The 17,719-nt window shown below is 47.5% G+C and overlaps 1 protein-coding gene across 5 annotated transcripts in view; it reads right to left on the reverse strand.

Moving 5' to 3' along the window:
• Kcnip1 (potassium voltage-gated channel interacting protein 1) overlaps positions 1-17,719 on the reverse strand; it is a 193,174-nt gene that overhangs the window by 14,259 nt on the left and 161,196 nt on the right. For 4 of the 5 annotated variants that reach the window (XM_015492632.2, XM_048815671.1, XM_048815657.1 and 1 more), the window contains one exon: positions 424-548. In XM_015492632.2, coding sequence (XP_015348118.1) covers positions 424-548 — 125 coding nt within the window. Of the gene's footprint in view, positions 1-423; positions 549-4,469; positions 4,503-17,719 lie in introns of all 5 variants that reach the window. The other variant, XM_015492629.2, reaches the window with a different exon arrangement.

Consider the following 17,719-nt stretch of genomic DNA (forward strand, 5'->3'; position numbering starts at 1 on the left):
CCCTGCCCCTGACTCCACCCCCAATTACCCCTTGGCTTCCTGTGTAGCTCACAGGAAGAGGTTCCAGCAAGAGGAGAGGGGTGTCTGGTCCCACTATCAGTCTGTATTTCATGGTCCACGAATACAGGGACATTCAGCCCGTGTGAGCTTGATTAGCTAAGTGAGCGAGCTCAATTGCACCAAGATGAGGGTGTGAATACCTGCAGCCAAGGCTGGCTCAGGCCAGGGCAGTCTCCCATGGTGGCGCCACCTTGTGGAGTTTCTGTGCCACCAGCTGACTGCCCTCACCTGGAGCTGATCTTGTGCCCCCTTTGCCCTGGTGGCCTCCCTTGCACAACCACAAATCTGGGACACTCCCTTGGGGGCTCCCATTACATCGGGAGGATTCACCCACGCAGAGCCCGTGTGCCTGCCCCATCTTACGTTTTTGAAGCCTCGGTAGAGCACTTGCAGCTCCCTCTTAGTGAAGTTGGTCTGGGCCTCGAGCTGCTCCAGTCCTTCAGGCCGGTGGCACACCATGGTCATCTCCAGCTCATCTTCAATCTTATCTGGAACCAGAGGGGACAGCATTGGAGCATGACCTCAGAGGCCACTCTTGTCGGTGTGGGACATAGGTGGGTGGCGAGTTGGGGTCCACCCGGAACCCCACTTCCCTGACCAGTACTGTCTGTCTCACCATCTGTCTACTCTGTGACTCTAGGTGTGACAGATGCCAAAAGGGAGGGAGTGTTAGCTGTGACAGGGAGGTAGGGAAAGGAAGGCGGAAGTGGAACCGAATTCCTTTCCAAACACCCTTTTAGCATATTCAAATTGCTGCCTGCTGGACCTTCGGATTCTGCAGACACAGGTAAGCCAGCAGAAGGACAAACACTCTCCCATCAGCAAAGGGAACAAATCTATAGAGAAAACTGAAGTCTCTTGGCATGGGACACCTGCAGGAAGACTAGCATGACTTAGTCAAAAGTTCTAATTGTGGACTGTTACATGCTAATTTTAAAATCTGCATTTTACATGGTATTGTTTCATAGTATCTGCAAGATATTCTTAAGTACTAGGAAAATGACTTCAATAAGAGCTACTTTGTATAAATAAAAGCTCTGGCAGCATTTGAAAGGCACCAAACCATTGAGAGTTGCTTCTACTCTTCCTCAGAGGGTACTACATGTGGTAACAGTGTTGCACTAGCTGTTTAGAAAGTGCCCAGTAAAGCCAGCAATTTGTCCACTTTGCATTGAAGGATCACAACACTCATGAATAGTGGAACCTTCGAGATGCTTTATTATCAGAGGCATAAGTGACTCTTTTCCTTTGGGCTCTGCTGGAATGCTTTCAATCAATTTATTCCAATAAAGAACCAATAACCACTTGACCTTCCCTGCCTACCCATGTCACGCAGACAGACATCATTAGACCCATGGAGTGAACAACTGTAAATCTGAACTTGCAAAACTAGCAGAGAGATGGATGGGCGTCTGGAACACACACACCGCGTCATCGTCATACCCGTGAGAGGCTGATCGTCCCTGTGGGAGAAAGGGCTGAGCAGGTGCTTTAGATTCTATGCACTGCCCTCATCAGGGTTGATCTCTTTGCGACAGATTAGCTCTGCAATTGTTACTTCCCCTTTTCAGGTTCTGATTCCAGTGAGAAAGGAATCCATCAAAGGAAGTTTGCATCTTGTACATATTCCCAAAGGTAAGGGATAAGGCTCCAACAACTTGGTAACAATTCCTAATTGATATCTTTTCTTATGTGCTGGGCAACAACACATATCACCTCATCCTGTTGGGAGTGAGGCAGATGATCCAATATAAATAAGGCACTCTGTTTATACAACGCAGCGGCAAGTGGCCCATTTCTTCATGGTTCTCGCAGAGCCTTTAATGTTATGTTTGTAGCTAATGAGATAAGTAGCAATTATCTAAACACTGGAGCATTTCTATGTAAATGAAAGGGCCGATTCTCAGGAAATAGAAGGAAAAAAAAAAGAGAGAAAACGAAAAAAATCCACATAAGTCTAATCTAGGATGCTTACATATATTTTATGTATATTTTAAACTCATTTGAAAACAGAAATCACATATTGGTTTAAATCTCCTACTATTAGATCCAATAGTAAAAATGCACATATATTTAACTGTGCATATATTCTTTAATTTTCTAAAAAAAAAAAAAACTGTGCATATATTCCAAAGAAACTTTAGAAGAGGCCACAGAGGTTTTAGTATCCCTCTATTACCCCTTGCTGTCAGCATGGGCCCAGTAAAGGAAGGGGAAGCAGCAAAAATCAAATTAAAATAGAAATAAGGAATTTTTAGAAAAAACGATGCAGTTTTGAAGGTATCAAGTCTACCTGTTGAGTTTTCACTTATGCCAAAGCATGAAACTCTTTTTGCAGTGGGGTCTCATTCCTTATTCTTCCTGGGACCAAATTCTTTCCTAGCTCAAGGAAATTTCTTTGCAAAAGTAGAAAGAATCCGATTCAGAAATGTTACTTGCTTCCTATCATCTTTATTAAAAATGCACCAAGTAATTATTGAAACATCAATGACTGGACCCACTTCATTAAGGTGGAACCGGAAGTTATTAATAAATGATTTGCCTGCTGTCTGCACGGCAGGATCAATTTCCATATGCAACAGATCCAGTCTCAGCCCCATCTGGGTGTTTGGATAGTGCTCACCGAGCTTTTGCTTTCATTTGCTTTAACAAATCATTGTTATTTGATTTTTCTGTCTGAAAAGAGCAGGGACAAAAGGGAATTCACATTTTGGGGGTTCCAGAGGCTGGGGAGTTGCTTGTGGATGTTAGGAACTTAAATCAGAGATTTAATACTATGGAAATGACTCCCTAACAAGAATCAATTTGAACGCCTTCTCTTTGTTCAAATGTTTTTATGCAACTTGGTGTTGGGTGGGGGTGGGAAGGTCCCCACCCTTCCCAAGTGGGACTTAGAAGACAATTACCCTATTGGATCAGGTGATTTTCTGTCTGAGTGACTCACCAAGTGATAACCTCTCCCACTGGGGGTAATTATGAGATGGAATAACCCACCAGAGGGTGCTGCACAGATTCCCACATGGAATAGTCGATGACTCAGATTAAATAGTTCTCGGTGTTTCAGGGTTTTGGGCTATTCTGAGAGTAGGATGAGAGCATTAGACCCTCTCAGATTAAGAGACAGCAAACTCTGCATTGTTTGCCTACACCTTCCTGAGTTTCTATGTCTTTAAAACACACGGGGGCCCATGCTAGGGCTTCTAGCAAATATGTCTTACAAGCTCTGTCACTAACTAGTTTATATCTGTGTCCTAGGTCACATAGGCAAACTGTGACAGAGTTGGACCCCAAATCCAGACAGTCCCAGCTCTTTTGTTGGGGCTATGGATCCCCACAGCGGCTTCTACTTCCTTCCAGTGCAAATTGCAAGCTGGTTTTAACCAGCCTGAGGTAGTCCTGTTCCTAATAAGCCCCACGCCTGAGTGTAAGTAGACCCTCAGACTGTGCGGCTACGGTCTTCTTCCCGGTGAGATGTTTCTTGTGAGACTCCTGAACACGGCCATGACCGAAGATCCTGGCTGCCTCCTTCCCCTGGGGCTGAAGGTTGCTTCTCTAGGGAGGGGTGTCTGGGTTGGACTTCATGCCCACCCCTTATTTTGAGGTTGCAAATGGTGGCCTGTGGGCTGAATCCAGCCCAATGTGAGGTCTCATTGTAAAACATGTGTTTTTCATTGGTTGTGAATGTTTACAGTGAGAGATTCATGTGTCAGGTTGGATTCCTGATTTCTTTTGAAAAAAATGTGATTATTTGACAACTTAGGTCTCAAATTTGCCAGGTCACTGTCCACTAGAGCCGGGCAGGGACTGTCTCATCTGGGCAGCCGGAGCCTCTGGGCTCCCTCTGGTTCACTGTTGCTTCTTTTAATCACTGAAGCTGCCTGCCTAGCCCTGGGGATGAATGAGTTTGGGTTCTCAGGTCTGAACCTCCTCGTCCCACCCTCTGTCTGCACATCCCCTCCCCCACAGTCTATTTCAACACATCCACTTTGTTGCCTTAGAACTTGAAGCTGATCATAGGAAATAAACGTAGTAAAATAGAGAAAAACTACCTCAGGAAATGCTGACAAGAGGGGAAAAGAGAACACAGAAATTCAGGCCATTTGTCCTATGCAGTTACTACACTCCAGCCACAAATTAGCTCTGAGTTTTATGTACGTCATGTTGCTCATGAAAAGAAAATATGTCAGTTTCTAAGGAGAAGCAAAGCCTTTCCTAGGACTTATCTCTAAAAGAACATTCCCAACTTTTTCTATGCAGGTCAAATTTGCTAACAAGGGGCACGGAAAGTGGGTGAATGAGAAGACTAATTGCACAATAGATGCTTCATCAAGAAGCTCTTCCTTTGCAACTAATATGACCAAAGTACGCAAGTTAATTTAAACTTTTTTTTTTTTTTTTTTTTTTTTTACCTCTCTGATACTGGTAATACCACCAGGCGATGTCTAGGAAAAAGTAAGAAAACATTTTACCAAATCCATTCATTGAAAACACAAAACACATTTTTATTGCCCCTCTGAGAATGTGCGGGTCACCATCTCAGGAGCAGAGCAGGACTGACTTCTCCATCCATTGCCCATGGTCAGAACAGGCAAGAGCCATGGGGCCACCTCCCAGCAGGCTCCGGGAGCATATGCCCTCAGCCATGCCCTCAGCCATGCAGCCATGCAGCCCAGAGAGAGATGGGATGGCACTCGGCAGAGGATGCACGGATGTGAATGGGTCCTTGGAAATACCCACGAGTGGGATGGAGGAGTGGCTTACAAGATTCCCTCCACGAGGAAGCCCCCGTTACCCCATATGATTGTGATTCAAAGCTGAATATCTTGCAGGCTGATTTACTTCCTTGCTCAACAATTATCAGGGACGTTCTACTATGTATACATTAATGAGAAAATAACTGTTTTCTGCTCCCTTGAAGCTTACAATCTACAAGCCTTGGCTTCTCTCATCCCTTCTTAAGTGTTTGAAGTAACTCAGTTGCAGAAGACGGAGACAACTATTGGAGAGAAGAGGTCACGCATTAAGATGTGTGGCCGAGTGGACGCCGACTAAGCTCTGTTACATCATATACAAGACACAGGACAAAACGTCAGGCTTGGAGAACCACCAGTGGTCTGGGGGAGCTGGGAGAACCACCAGTGGTCTGGGGGAGCTGGGAGAACCACCAGTGGTCTGGGGGAGCTGCCTCCTGTTGGCCTTTTCTGGTCTGTTTGGTGGTCAGCTGGTTCTCCCTGTGAGCTGTTATTTGAACCTCCTCCTGTTTTGCCAGCACCCCTGACTAAGAGTGTGGGTGGCACAGCTACCATATATACTGTGTCTTAGTGCCCACCCCCAACTCACAACCCCAGACAGGGATGGTTTATTTCCCTGCTGCTCCTAAAAGTGCTAGTACGCATGGCTGGGTATTCATGTCTCCTGACTTGCATGCCTTGGGAGAGACTTATTTTGTTAGATTTAGTTTGATTACTCTGGTCAGAAGTATTTGTATACATTCATTGATTGATTCGTACTAATAGACTATATTTTTAGAGCAATACTAGGTTTACAGAAAAATGGCACAGAAAGTACAGAGCAGCCCTATACACCCCCCACCCCAGGGTCTCCTATTATGAACATCTGGAATTGGGGTGGTGTATTTGTAATATTTGGTAATATTTGATGAGCCAATGTCAACAAGATCATGTTAATGGAAGTCCACGGTTTAACATTAGGGTCCACTCTGGGTCACACAGTCCTGTGGTTTTTAACATGCATCATGTCAAGTATCCGTGGTGAGACTATTTTAGAGAAGCTTCACTGCCCTGGGTGAAGTGCTTAGGTAGTATTTTGATAGAGAAAAGTTTACAAGTATGGACTGACTTTCTCAGCACCTCAGGCATGTGGTAGGTACTGGGAAAGGGGTGGAAGAACACAAGGTCTAACATGTATAATTCTTGAACTGGGGGGAGGCCTACACATAGACCAGGGTTGCAAACACAAATGCCAGTTGAGATTGGCAAGGGGTTTGGATGAGTACAGTGATGGGTGGACAGAGTGGCAGGACTGAGGACTGGAGAGCTGTTGCCCCTTGAGAGGGGGTGAACCCAGTGAGTCTAGACTTTCCAAAAGATGTCATAAGTAAAAGATTGTGCTTCCTAGTTCTTAGATGTGATCAATGCACTTAGCATTTAATACACGCAGCGTATGCCAAATATAACACCCCTGGGAGGGGGGTGCTCTGGGCTGCTGGCCTCAAACTCTTCATCAGCAAGTCATTCCAATGCAGTGTGGATAAGCCCAAGAACTGGAGGCAGAGGGGAGAAGCTCCTAATCAATGCCACTGGGGTGGCATGGAACTGGTGGGGAGGGATGCCGCCAGAGAAAGCTTCAGGGGAGGGGAGAAGCCATTGAGTCTTGAAGGAAGAGGGACAAGGGAACAGCACATGCAAAGGTGCAGAAGCTGAAAGACCCCCGAACAGTGAGCTCTCTTGCAGCAGAGCTGAACTCTACCGAGAACAGCCAGGAGAGAGGGTCTCAGCCATCAGTGTGAAGGTACTGGAGGGCCAAGAGTGAAGCCCCTGCCCAAACAAGTGGATCTTCCTTCACCCCAGCACCTTCCAGAAGTTGAAGACTCAACCACATAGTTGACACATTTTTTTTTTTTTATTCTACTATCCACCATTCAATGCAAATTTGCCAGGCATGTTAAGAGACGGGGCAAGAGGAAGAAAATAGAATATAGTAACAGATCTACAGGTGATCCAGGCTCTGACTGGCACAATCGGGCATGGACTTTAATATACAGTGAACATATCCTTGAGAAAATAGGTAAAGAGGCTGTAAAATTCCACCAGAGAACCAGGGTATATTAAAAGGCAATTAAACATTTTAGAATTGAAAAATATATTACCCCAATTTACCAAATAAATAGACCAATTTAACAGCAGGTTAGACATAGAGGAAGAGAGAATTTGGTAGATAGAGCAATAGAAAAACATACAGACTGATAGAGAGAGAGAGAGAGAGAGAGAGAGAGAGAGAGAAAAGAATGGAAAATACAGATAAGAGCATAAGCGATATATGGAACACAATGAAAATTTCTGACATGTAATTTGCAGTCCCCGAAGGGAGGAACGATTATAAAGAATGATAGAGATCATAAATGAAAGTTTTATAAATGGATGAAATATGTGAGGCCACAGATTCAATAAGCACTACAAACCCCAAGCAGGTTAAACCCCAAGAAAACCACAGGGAAAAGCAACCGCTAAACTGCTAATGTCCAAAGAGAAATAGGAAATCTCCAACACAGGACACCATGCGTCAGATAAAACCCTAACTACTTGCTACGCGTCAGCCCAGACAAGGTAAGAGAAACTGCTGGAAAAGATCAGCCCTTCTGGGCTGGGGATGTGGCTCAAGCGGTAGCGCGCTCGCCTGGCATGCGTGCGGCTCGGGTTCGATCCTCAGCATCATATACAAACGAAGATGTTGTGTCCACTGAAAACTGAAAAATAAATATTGAAATTCTCTCTCTCTCTTAAAAAAAAAAAAAAAAGATCAGGCCTTGGTGCCCTGCAAGCCTGAATCCAGAAAAGCCGGCATGGCCGTGTGCACAGTGGATGAAGGAGAAGTTGAGAAGCTTTGGTAAAGATGGGGAGGGGCTGCCTGTAAAGCAAAGACTGATGGGACTGAAGAAATAACATCTTCACAATCACATTAGAGATTTGAAAACACCCCTTAATGCAATTGATAAAACAAGCAGACTATAAAAAAATCAATATCAACACAGAAGGTCTGAGCTAACAATGAACTTGGCCCCACTGACCTATAGAGAGCTCTTTACCCAACAATCATAGACCACTTCACATTTTTTTCCAAGTACATGTAGAATATTTACCAAAAATTGACCATTTCCTGAGGCATAAAGTCAGTCAGCCTCTATGTTTTGAAAAACAATTATTATTATTATTATTATTATTTTGGTACTGGGAATTGAACCAAGGGCACTCTACTGATGAGCCACATCCCCAGCCCTTTTATTTTTTTATTTTGAAACAGAGTTGGTCTTGAACTGGCAATGAGCCTCCTGCCTCAGTTTCCAGAGTAGCTGAGATGAAGCTTGCCCCCTGCACTTAGGCAGTCTCAATAAAGTTTGAAGAGTTGGAGTTATTCAGAATATTTTCTACCCAGGCTGAAATTAATCAAGATATCAATAGCAAAAAAAGAAAACCAGAAAATCCTTTAATGTGAGAAATCAAGCAATTTAGATCTAATTTCTAAGTAACGCATGCATCAAAACAACAGCTCATGGAAATTAGAAAGTCTTGGGAACTACAGGACAATGAAAATACAACATATTAAAACTTGTGGGATATTTCTAAAGCTGTACTCAAAGGAAATTGGGAAGAGCTGCATATGATTTACATGACACAATGACCATAAAAGCACAGAATGCTGTGCTTCCTCTTGAAATCACATTTCCAGTATGACCAGTGGTTCAGTGTTGCCTGAACTATGGTGTTTACATTAAAACTATGTCAGTGATGGACTGCTGGCATTCAGAAATGTCACCTCCTTCCCCTTCAACATGGTGGGTTTGCTCTGAGGAGGTCAGCACCATTTTGATTGACAGCCTCCCCTCATACAGTTGGGGTGAAGATCTTTGTTGGTACCTGCATGAGGCAGAGGGGAAAATTCTTTCCATCCTTAAACCTTAAGGCTTAGATGCTTCCAGCTGAGGCCACTTAGACCCTTGCAGCGTGCACAGAACTCATCCGCTCTGAATTTTATAAACTTAACAACGCGTCCCGGGAGTGCTTAGCTGAGCTGTGATAAAGATTTTCTGAAGGCTCCAGATATTTTTTTTCAGTCTTCTTGGTTCAATAAAACTCAAATCATGTTTTGCTCCAAGCATTTGTTCTCTTAATCTTGAAACCCCCTCTGCCCCCTTTAAGCAAAATTGAATTTATACATTTCTCATTCATTTATACTTTCGTCCTGAAAAGGTTTGGAAAAAACAGAGTTCTTAAAAAAAAAAATCTCTGAGAGATGCTAGTCCTATTAGATGGCAGGTTTTCAAGATCAAATGAGTCGAGAATTCTTTAATCGACAGTGCCCTTCCGTCTGCCGCCCTTTCTGCCTAAGCGAGTATGTTTTAGTGTGACCTTAGGTCAGCACAGATTGAGGCATATGGAGATGAGAGTGTCTCTTGCTTCTCTCAGGTAGGGGACATTTACTGGCAGAAATAAATGATCAGAAATGCAATGCAACAATCAAAGGTCCATGAAGTCACCACATGATTGTGACACAAGCCACGGTCCTGTGACACAAGTTAGAGTTATGACTTGTTCTGATCCCATGTTTTTGACCAAGATGGTCAAAGCAAAGACGTGTCTGGGAAATGGTTTGTCTAGATGCCGGGGCTGGGGAAAGAAGGACCCTAGGAGGTGTTTCACCAGGACTCAGTGCCCTCCCGCCTCTAAAGCAATCCTGCAGGGCAGAATTGGAGCTTCGCTGCAGTGTCTCAGCCGCGGGCGGAAACGGTCTAGATGGCGTTTCCAGCAGACCTTTTAGTCTAGACCTCTTAGTGCCCCGGGGCGACTCCGGCATCTCTGCCGCTCTAGGGGGCGATTAGTTCAGTGTGTCACGGATCCTGCCACCAGCCAGCAGCCACCTCCCGCCACTTCTCCTCTGGACTCAGCAGGAAGGTGCCCCGAAGTTCCAGCATCAGAGATGGCCAGCTAAGGAGCGCTGCTGCCCCATGTCGGGGAGAGGCGCTGCCCAGGTCGGGGGTCTCCAGTGTTTCTGCAGAAATAGGAGCATGAGGGGGTGGGTTTTAGTCTTCTCTTGACCAAGGAGCTGAAGTGACGGTTCATTGCAAATGAAGAGAGTCCAGGGAGAAAGGGCTCTTTTGGCTTAAGGTGGAGAAATGAAGGTGCAGGGGATTGGAAGGCTGGTCAGCCTAGGACTTCTCCCCAGGGGAAACTCGTGGGACCTGGGTCAGGTGAAGGAGTGAAGCACCCGTCTCTCCCCAGCCTGCCGTGTGCAGAGGGGCTTGCGCTTCAGGGCGCCTGGACAACTTGCCGAGGGTGCTTTCCAGTGGAGAGCTGGCTTTGGTGTCTGCCTGATGTCTAACAGTGGGCTCCTGGGGAGTGGGGGGAAGCTCGGGGCCCAGCATTTCCCAATGTCCTTGGTGAAAATATTCCCAACATGGCCTCGTTCTGGCTGCTGATCCGAGTGAAGTCCAGTGGTCGTGCTTTGGGAAGGGCCATCTCCAGTCCGGCCCACCTCCACCCATTACTGCTGCTGTTCAGAGTAGCTGGCCTACATTTATCCCTAATTAGTGTGCCGGAGAGTACAAACCAAGTTCGTGGGGTGAGCTTAGACTCTGTCATCGAAGCTAATAAGCCCTTCCTTTGTTATTGGTGTGAATGTAAAGTTCTATGCACCAGATAGAACAACCACAAGTGGGAAATAATAGGAGTTGGCCAAGCGAGCTTTTGCTGCGCTCCGTCTGATGTATCCCTATGTCGTTGCAGGTCTTGGGAGCTCCGAGAGCAGGTAACAGCTTTAGAATTGATCTGCTCATCTCACTGTCCCTAGGAGATCTGTAGTTATTAGACTAATTCATGTTATGATCAGACCCACCTGTAACTGTAAATCTAAGTGAGATAAGATATGTAAAATGCTCTATGCACATAGTGGGTACTCAAATACATCATTCCCATCTGATATGTGTTAGGACTGTGATTTTCAGGGTTTTTCTCAGCAGCAGAACTCAGTTAGACACTGTCTAGGTCACAATCATGCCTTCTCTGATGGATCTAGTTAATTAAAGGGCTTCTCCTCCATGTCGGAAGATGTCCTTATTCTGTGATCATCTCTGCTAAGGAGACACCAATTGCCAGTTCCGGTCCAACCATGCACATTATCTTTTATATGACCCTTAATGGCCATAAGCAGCCACAAGACTAGGTGAAAGATCACCGGCCACCTCAGTCTGAAGAGGGCCGTGGAGCAAGCGGTTATGTGGGTGGTGGAGACTAGAAATGCAGGCCTGGATTGTCAGCAAACCCACGTAAAGACTGGCGGTCATTGAGAATGTGCCTGCTTCTTCCCCCTGGAGTTGTTGAAAGGCTTCCTGCCCTCTGCCTTTAATAACCCACACAGTCAGAACTGTGTTGCTCATTTCTTAGCTGGAGAAGGCGCTGGACACTACCTTCACCTGGACCATGAGCTGGCAAACATGGGGACTGCAGTCAGTTCAGCCGAGGGTGTACGCATGCCTGCCCGGAGGCAGGTCGGTTGTGTCAAGGTGCCATCTCCCCAGGACTCAGCTTGGGAGCCTCTTAACTGTGCACTTAATAAATGAAGCCTTGGCAGACACACCTTGAATTATTAATGAAGTTATTCAGCTTTGATTGTTTCCTTCTTTTGGGGAAAGGTTATTCACTCAAACGCCTTTGATTAGACTACATAATACATCACAATTGGGCATATTTTATGTGCAACTTTATGGTGATAATAGTTCTGTCTCATTTAGAAGCAAATCAGACATTATGAACTTCGTGATTTATTAATGTATTGATTTCTATAAATGTCAGCACATCTCACATCCCGTCAGAGAGCCCGGGAGCAATCAGGGGAGAACCAATAAAAATGTAAAATGAAACCATCATAAAAAGAGGAAATACTGCCTGTTTCAAAGCCCTGCTGCCTCTTGGAATTGTTTCAGGATTCAGATGTTCCCATGGAGGTACCCCGCCCCAAAGGAACCCCGCCTGCCTGGGGCTGTGAGGGGTGGGCGTCTGTCCTCCCCAAATCTATTTTAACTGAAAATAGATAATATAAGCAGAAAATAATGGTGAAGAGAGGGCGTGGCTCTGGGGAGGGTCGGGACTGGTTCCCAGAGACAGGCTGGGATTCTCCCCTTGATGACAGGTCACCTCCCTGCTACGGAAACTCCAGGCTAAGGCCCAGGTTCCCAGCAGGCATCTACACTGGGGGCCACGCTGCCTTCCGCAGGATTCCCTGCGACTCTCTTGAGTGGTCCTTGGCAACACTCCCAGAATCCACGGGGGCACAGACCCCTTTCTACTCAATCCCACCCACCCTTGAAACCTGGCTTAGGGTGCATCTGTGCTGGGCAGCTCTCTCAGAGCACCACAGGGAGAGCTCTCTGTTACCTCTGAAGCGCTCATTATTAATCCCCCAGCAGGTGTCTGCCAGTCTGGCACTTCTCACACGCAGGGGTGGAGCAGGGAGACAATGTTTTGTGCTTACTTTTTTTTTTTTTAATTTGGATGTCCCCCTCCTCCAAAAAATGTCTTATATTCACTTTGCACACAGTAGGTGCTTAGCAAGTCCTCATTATTTGCTAAAAATGAGTAGCACTACAGGAGATAAGAAGGAAACACATCAAGAGTCCAGGGACCGTGGCCAAGGGGAGGTCTGGCCAGTCGAGTGGTTAATCCCAAAATTTGACAGTTTCATTTAGAAATCACAATCCAGCAGTCCACAGAGTGTTATCATTGCTTCACTGTTTTAAATGCAAGTATCACCAACAGTTGTTTTATATAAAAATATGGATGTTTGGATCCTTCCTAGAAATCTGAAATTATGCCATGCCAAGCCCACGTTCCCCCATGGCAACACTCACTGAGGAGCGGCTGCTTGGTTCAGATAGGGCTTCTGCTCTCTAGTAAGCCGAAGTCCCCACTACTCCCTATTGCCTCCCCACCAGACCAGTTGTTATTCACCATTGCCTACTGATGTCACTTCCTGGGTCTGCAGTCACTGCTTAACACCCCTTTCCTCCGCCCATACTGTGTCTTCCAAGTGACTTTTATGTGCTTTGTGAAAGTCTAGAAACATGACAGATTTTTCTTGGGGAGGGGTCTCAGTCAACACTGAGGAGGCAGGATACCCTGCACGGAGTCAGGCTGTATCCCTAAATTTCGGCTGCAGGCTGATGCAGGCCTGGCCTCAGGGACGTGTCAAGTCCCTGGTGGAGGAAGATACTCTGCGGCAGCCTTGACCTGAGCCTGGCAGCTGGAGGGGATGGCCAGGTGAGGAGGAGGCTGGGCATTCTGGTGGGCACAGCGGCCTCTGCAAGGACCCAGGGTAAGAAGACAGGCCCCGTTCCACCAGATGACAGAGGACAGTGTGTGTGAAGGCTGGGACTAGTGGAAAGGCCCAGAGGAGAGGCAGGCACAGACCATCCCGTACTGGGCCTGGGAACCCATTACCACTCCAGGGACAGCAAACAGCAAAGCAAACACAGAGTTGGTTTCAGGTTGGAGTCACGCAGGATGCTGTTCATGGCTCCCCTGGGTTTGAGGCTCATCTTGAGAGCTGGGATCCCTGCTTCCTCCCCACTCGCTGGGACTCCTGGAGATGTCCCTGCAGGGCCAGGCTCCATCTGGGGACAGTGCTTCCTTCCTCTCCTTGGGGCTTATTGCAGCATAGACTCTCCGTGAACCAAACAGGCCCGAGGCCTTGCCTTGTTCCAGCTCTCTGCTAGAGAGGGCGAGGGGAAGAGCATCGCCCCCTTCTCAGTGAACAAAGCCTACAATGGGAGACATTTGGGGTTCGTCTAGGATACCCAAGGGCTCAGCATTTCCTGTTTAGAACACCAAAGGTTGAGTCAGGTGGGGCTGGAGATCTGACTTCATGGGGCTGGGGCTCCGTGGTAGAGCGCTTGCCTAGCATGCGTGAGGCGCTAGGTTCAATCCTCAGCACCACATATAAATAAATGAATAAAATAAAGGTCCATGAAAAACTACAAAATATATTAAAATAAAAAAAGATGATTATCAGGCTGGAGAAAATCTCCTGAGACTGGAAGTTATTTTTTTTTTTCCCTAGCTAATTAGTAACTTCCTCCTTTTTTCTTTAGTTATCTCTTGACCCTGCGGTGGGAAACAAGGCCTGGTGGTCATCAGGGGGAGGGATTAAACACCAGGAACAGGTGAGATAACTATTGAAGCAAAATCCAGGAAAGTAGGAGGCGATGGGGCCAGGTTCAGAGATGTGGGTTGGGCTGCACCAACTTCAAATTATTTCTCAGAAAAATTCCTAGAAGTGGAAAAACAGTGAGATGAAATAGAAGATCTCTCTCCATCTGGCTCATCTCTACCTATATCGTACCCATCATCTGTCTGTCTGTCCGTCCTGTCTCCGACTTCTAAAATGCACACATTCATACCGTCATGGTGGGTCTCTGAGGGAGGAGCTGTGAAGAGCTTATATCTATACATACAGATCTTACATTTTTTTCTAATTTCCTGAAATGAATATTTGTGAACTTTAATGTGAAGAAATCCATAAAAAGTTATTGTTACGTAAACTTGGAGGACAAAGGGTGAAGAAGCCATGGAAGGGTGAGTGCCGGTCGGAGCTTGAGTGCTGCTATTGGGGTCCCCCTCTGCAACCCAGACAAGAGGCTCACATAGACCTGGCAACGGACATGTCCATCCGCCTCAGGCTCAACATCTGGGAGGTGGGAATACTCCCTATTTTCCAGGAGTCTCAGGAGAGTTAAATGAGATAATAAGTAGAGGTGCAATGGGCACAGAATACGTGCTCGATAAATGCTAACAACCCTCGGAAGAGAAAAAGGCGTCCGGGCTGGAGGTAGTGGATTAGACATGATGCTTTCGATGGTGGAGGGGCCATCTCTGAGGCAGAGGGGTTGGCAGAGATGGGGTGTTGATGGGAACATCCCTCACTGACCACAGCAGTGGCTGACAGCACCTCCAGGCACGGAGCCCTTGGTATGCATTATCTCCTGACACCCTCCTAAAACCCTGAGAGCTTTATCTTTTAAAGACAAAGCACCTGAGCCTCAGGGACATGAGGGCACCCACCAGAGGCCACCCAGGTAGCAAGCTGGGGACCTGAGTTCCAATCCAGGCTTGTTGGAGGCCATTCTTAACTGCTGTGTTAACCAAATAAGCTCTCCTGCCCCACAGAACTGAGTGGAAAGCCCAGCTTTGCCATTTGACACCTGGTGTGCCTGCGGGAGCTGCCTACTCTGTGCCTCTGCTCCTCTACGTGGTGGCTGTGAAGCTCAGAAGGACCAGGTGTGGCCAGGCATCTTGACACTTGTGTGGTCTGAACCTGGTGACCAGCAGTGGTCCTCATATGGTGGTCCCTGGCTCCCAGGTCTGGGGCCCCAAGAGGACATTCCCACAGTGCCCGGGTTTTCCGAGGCAGTGTCTCCAAGCTGTGCTGCTGAAAAAGCAATTTTTTTCCTCTCGCCCGTGTGGATAGATTTTTAATATTTAATTAGGGAGACCTCCTGCTTGCAGAGAGGGCAGCACTTGTTATTAAATCCGGCTGCTTGGGCTCCCTCGATTGCCCGTGGGATTATTCATTCATTTCCAGTCACACAATTTAATATTGCAACAGCTAATGGGGAGATGTTGATAATTTGTAAAAACTGGTTGGTCCCGAGGCCATAGGAGCAGCTCCACCCCTGGGCCAGCTGTGGAAGCTAACGCAGATTCTCTGGGGACAAGGGCTCCCAAGAGCTTTGGGTTCACATCTGCAAACATCTGTGGAGCGTCTGCTGGGTGCTGGGCACCACGTTGGGAGCCATGAGGACTTCAAAGACGTTTGTGGCACAGCTGCTACCTTGAGGTGTCAGGGCCCTGAATGTATTGAAGGCTGGACTTGGCAGCCGGTGCACCTGGGTTCACAGTGCCTACGTTGCCATTCGCCAGCTGAAGCACCCGGCGTTAACCGCCGGGGGCCCATTTCCATGGACTTGGCGTTTCTCCTGGAGACTATTCCAAAGTACCAGCCTCCAGCCTGCAGGGCAGCAGCTCGACTAGTGGGTGTTCCGCATGCACCGGCAGAAGGAACTTCCCAAAGAGCAGACACTATGGACTATCTGATACGGGCTGGGCACTTGGATCGGCATGGAGATCCTACTGGTGAGCCAGGATAGGCACAATTCTTGTCCCCAAAGCTTATGGCTTGGCTCACAAGGGACTTGACCTGAGAGTCACAGATGCAAATATAACATCACAACTGTGAAAAGAGCTGCAGGGGACAACTCTGTGGCACCATGCGGGGACAGGGGGACTGGGGAAGAGCAGGCATCACGTCGGAGAGGCTTCCCTAGGAGTGGCGTTGGGCCTGGATGGGGAGGAAGGTGTGTGTGTGTGTGTGTGTGTGTGTGTGTGTGTGTGTGTGTGAGAGGGAGAGAGAGATTCTGAGTGTGGAGGGAGGATGGGGAGGAGCTTCCAGAAACCTCCTGCAGAAGCCTCAGAGGAGAAGGACTTGCGGTGTATTCAAGGGAAATCCATGGGGCCCTGCCCTTACTTTGAAGCCTTCAATGGCTCCCTATGCCTGCAGGGGAAAGGCCGGGCTGTGTAACAAGGTGCTCAAGCTTTTCTATGACTTGCTCCCCTGCCTACTCTACTGCTACATGCGCTCACTCCGTGGAAATACCATGACTGCCTGGCTGACACTCCCGCACCTTGGCACAGTCCTGCCTGCCCTCTGCTAATTTCCTGGATGCTATTCTATTCCACACCTCCAGGGGGCACCACTGACATGCGCTCCAATGAGTATGGTGACCTCTGGAGTGGTGCAACATGCAGCCATCTCTCAAATATCGCCTCAAGGGTCACTTCCTCTGAGTGTGAAGGTTTTCGGTGTTTCCCAGACAGCCTTCGGTTGGTGTGTCCCCTCCCACAGTCCAGCCCACTGGCAGACAAATGCGGAAAGGCTTTGCAGTCTCTCCCAGATCCCTGAGAGTTCAGGTTGTCATTTAATATATATTTATTGAACTCCTACTCTGTGCTGGGCACCATTGCAGGTAAGAGCAACACAGCCACCAACAAGTGGGACCCGTCCTCTGTTCAGCAAAAATGACACGTTAAACAATAACCCTCCAAGGGCTGGGGTGTGGCTCAGTGGCAGAGTGCTTCCAGGCATGCACAAGGCCCTGGGTTGATCCCCAGAGCTGTACAGACGTAATATAAAATCAATCAAATCAAATCAAATAGCGGTGCAAATAATTATACAAGTGAATATGCAATTATAAATCATGCGTAGAGCCACGGGAGAGACTAGGGCTGTGTGGAAAAGAGCCCAGGAGAAACCCAGCCCAGGCAGGGAAGGAGAGTCTGTGGGCACCGGAGCCCAAGGTTCAGGCGGGAAGGAGCAGAAGGCAGCGCCAGGGAGAGGGAAGAGCACGAGGCGCGGTCCCGAGACAGAAAGAGTGTGGCCTTTTCAGGAACTAAGAGGTGGAGGGGACAGGAGTGCCAGGAGGTCAGAGCCACCACCTGTCTTAGGAGGACAGTTTTTAGTTTTAAAGCGACTGGAAGCAGAATTACTGAGCTCAGTGTTACCTTGAACCAGAAACTTTCCCAAGTGTTGATCAGCAACAAAATAGACTGCATGCAGCTGCGTGTCCACAGGGCCGGCATGTCCCCACAGGAGGAGCTGCAGGATGCATGAAGGAACTGATTGGGACAGTATCTAAGGAGATGGATGGAAAGGGGGCAAAGTCCTAGAAATGAACCCATGCTGTTGAAAGTCAGGGTAGTGGTCCCCTCTCGGGGGGACACTGGAGGGGGAAGTGGGATATTTTCATTCTCCCTCCCCTGCCACCTCTCTCTCTCTCCCCCTCCCTCCCTCCCTCTCCCTTTCCTCTGTGTGTGTG

The sequence above is a fragment of the Marmota marmota genome, unplaced genomic scaffold, assembly GCF_001458135.2.
Source record: "Marmota marmota marmota unplaced genomic scaffold, marMar, whole genome shotgun sequence".
Classification (NCBI taxonomy): Eukaryota; Metazoa; Chordata; class Mammalia; order Rodentia; family Sciuridae; genus Marmota; species Marmota marmota.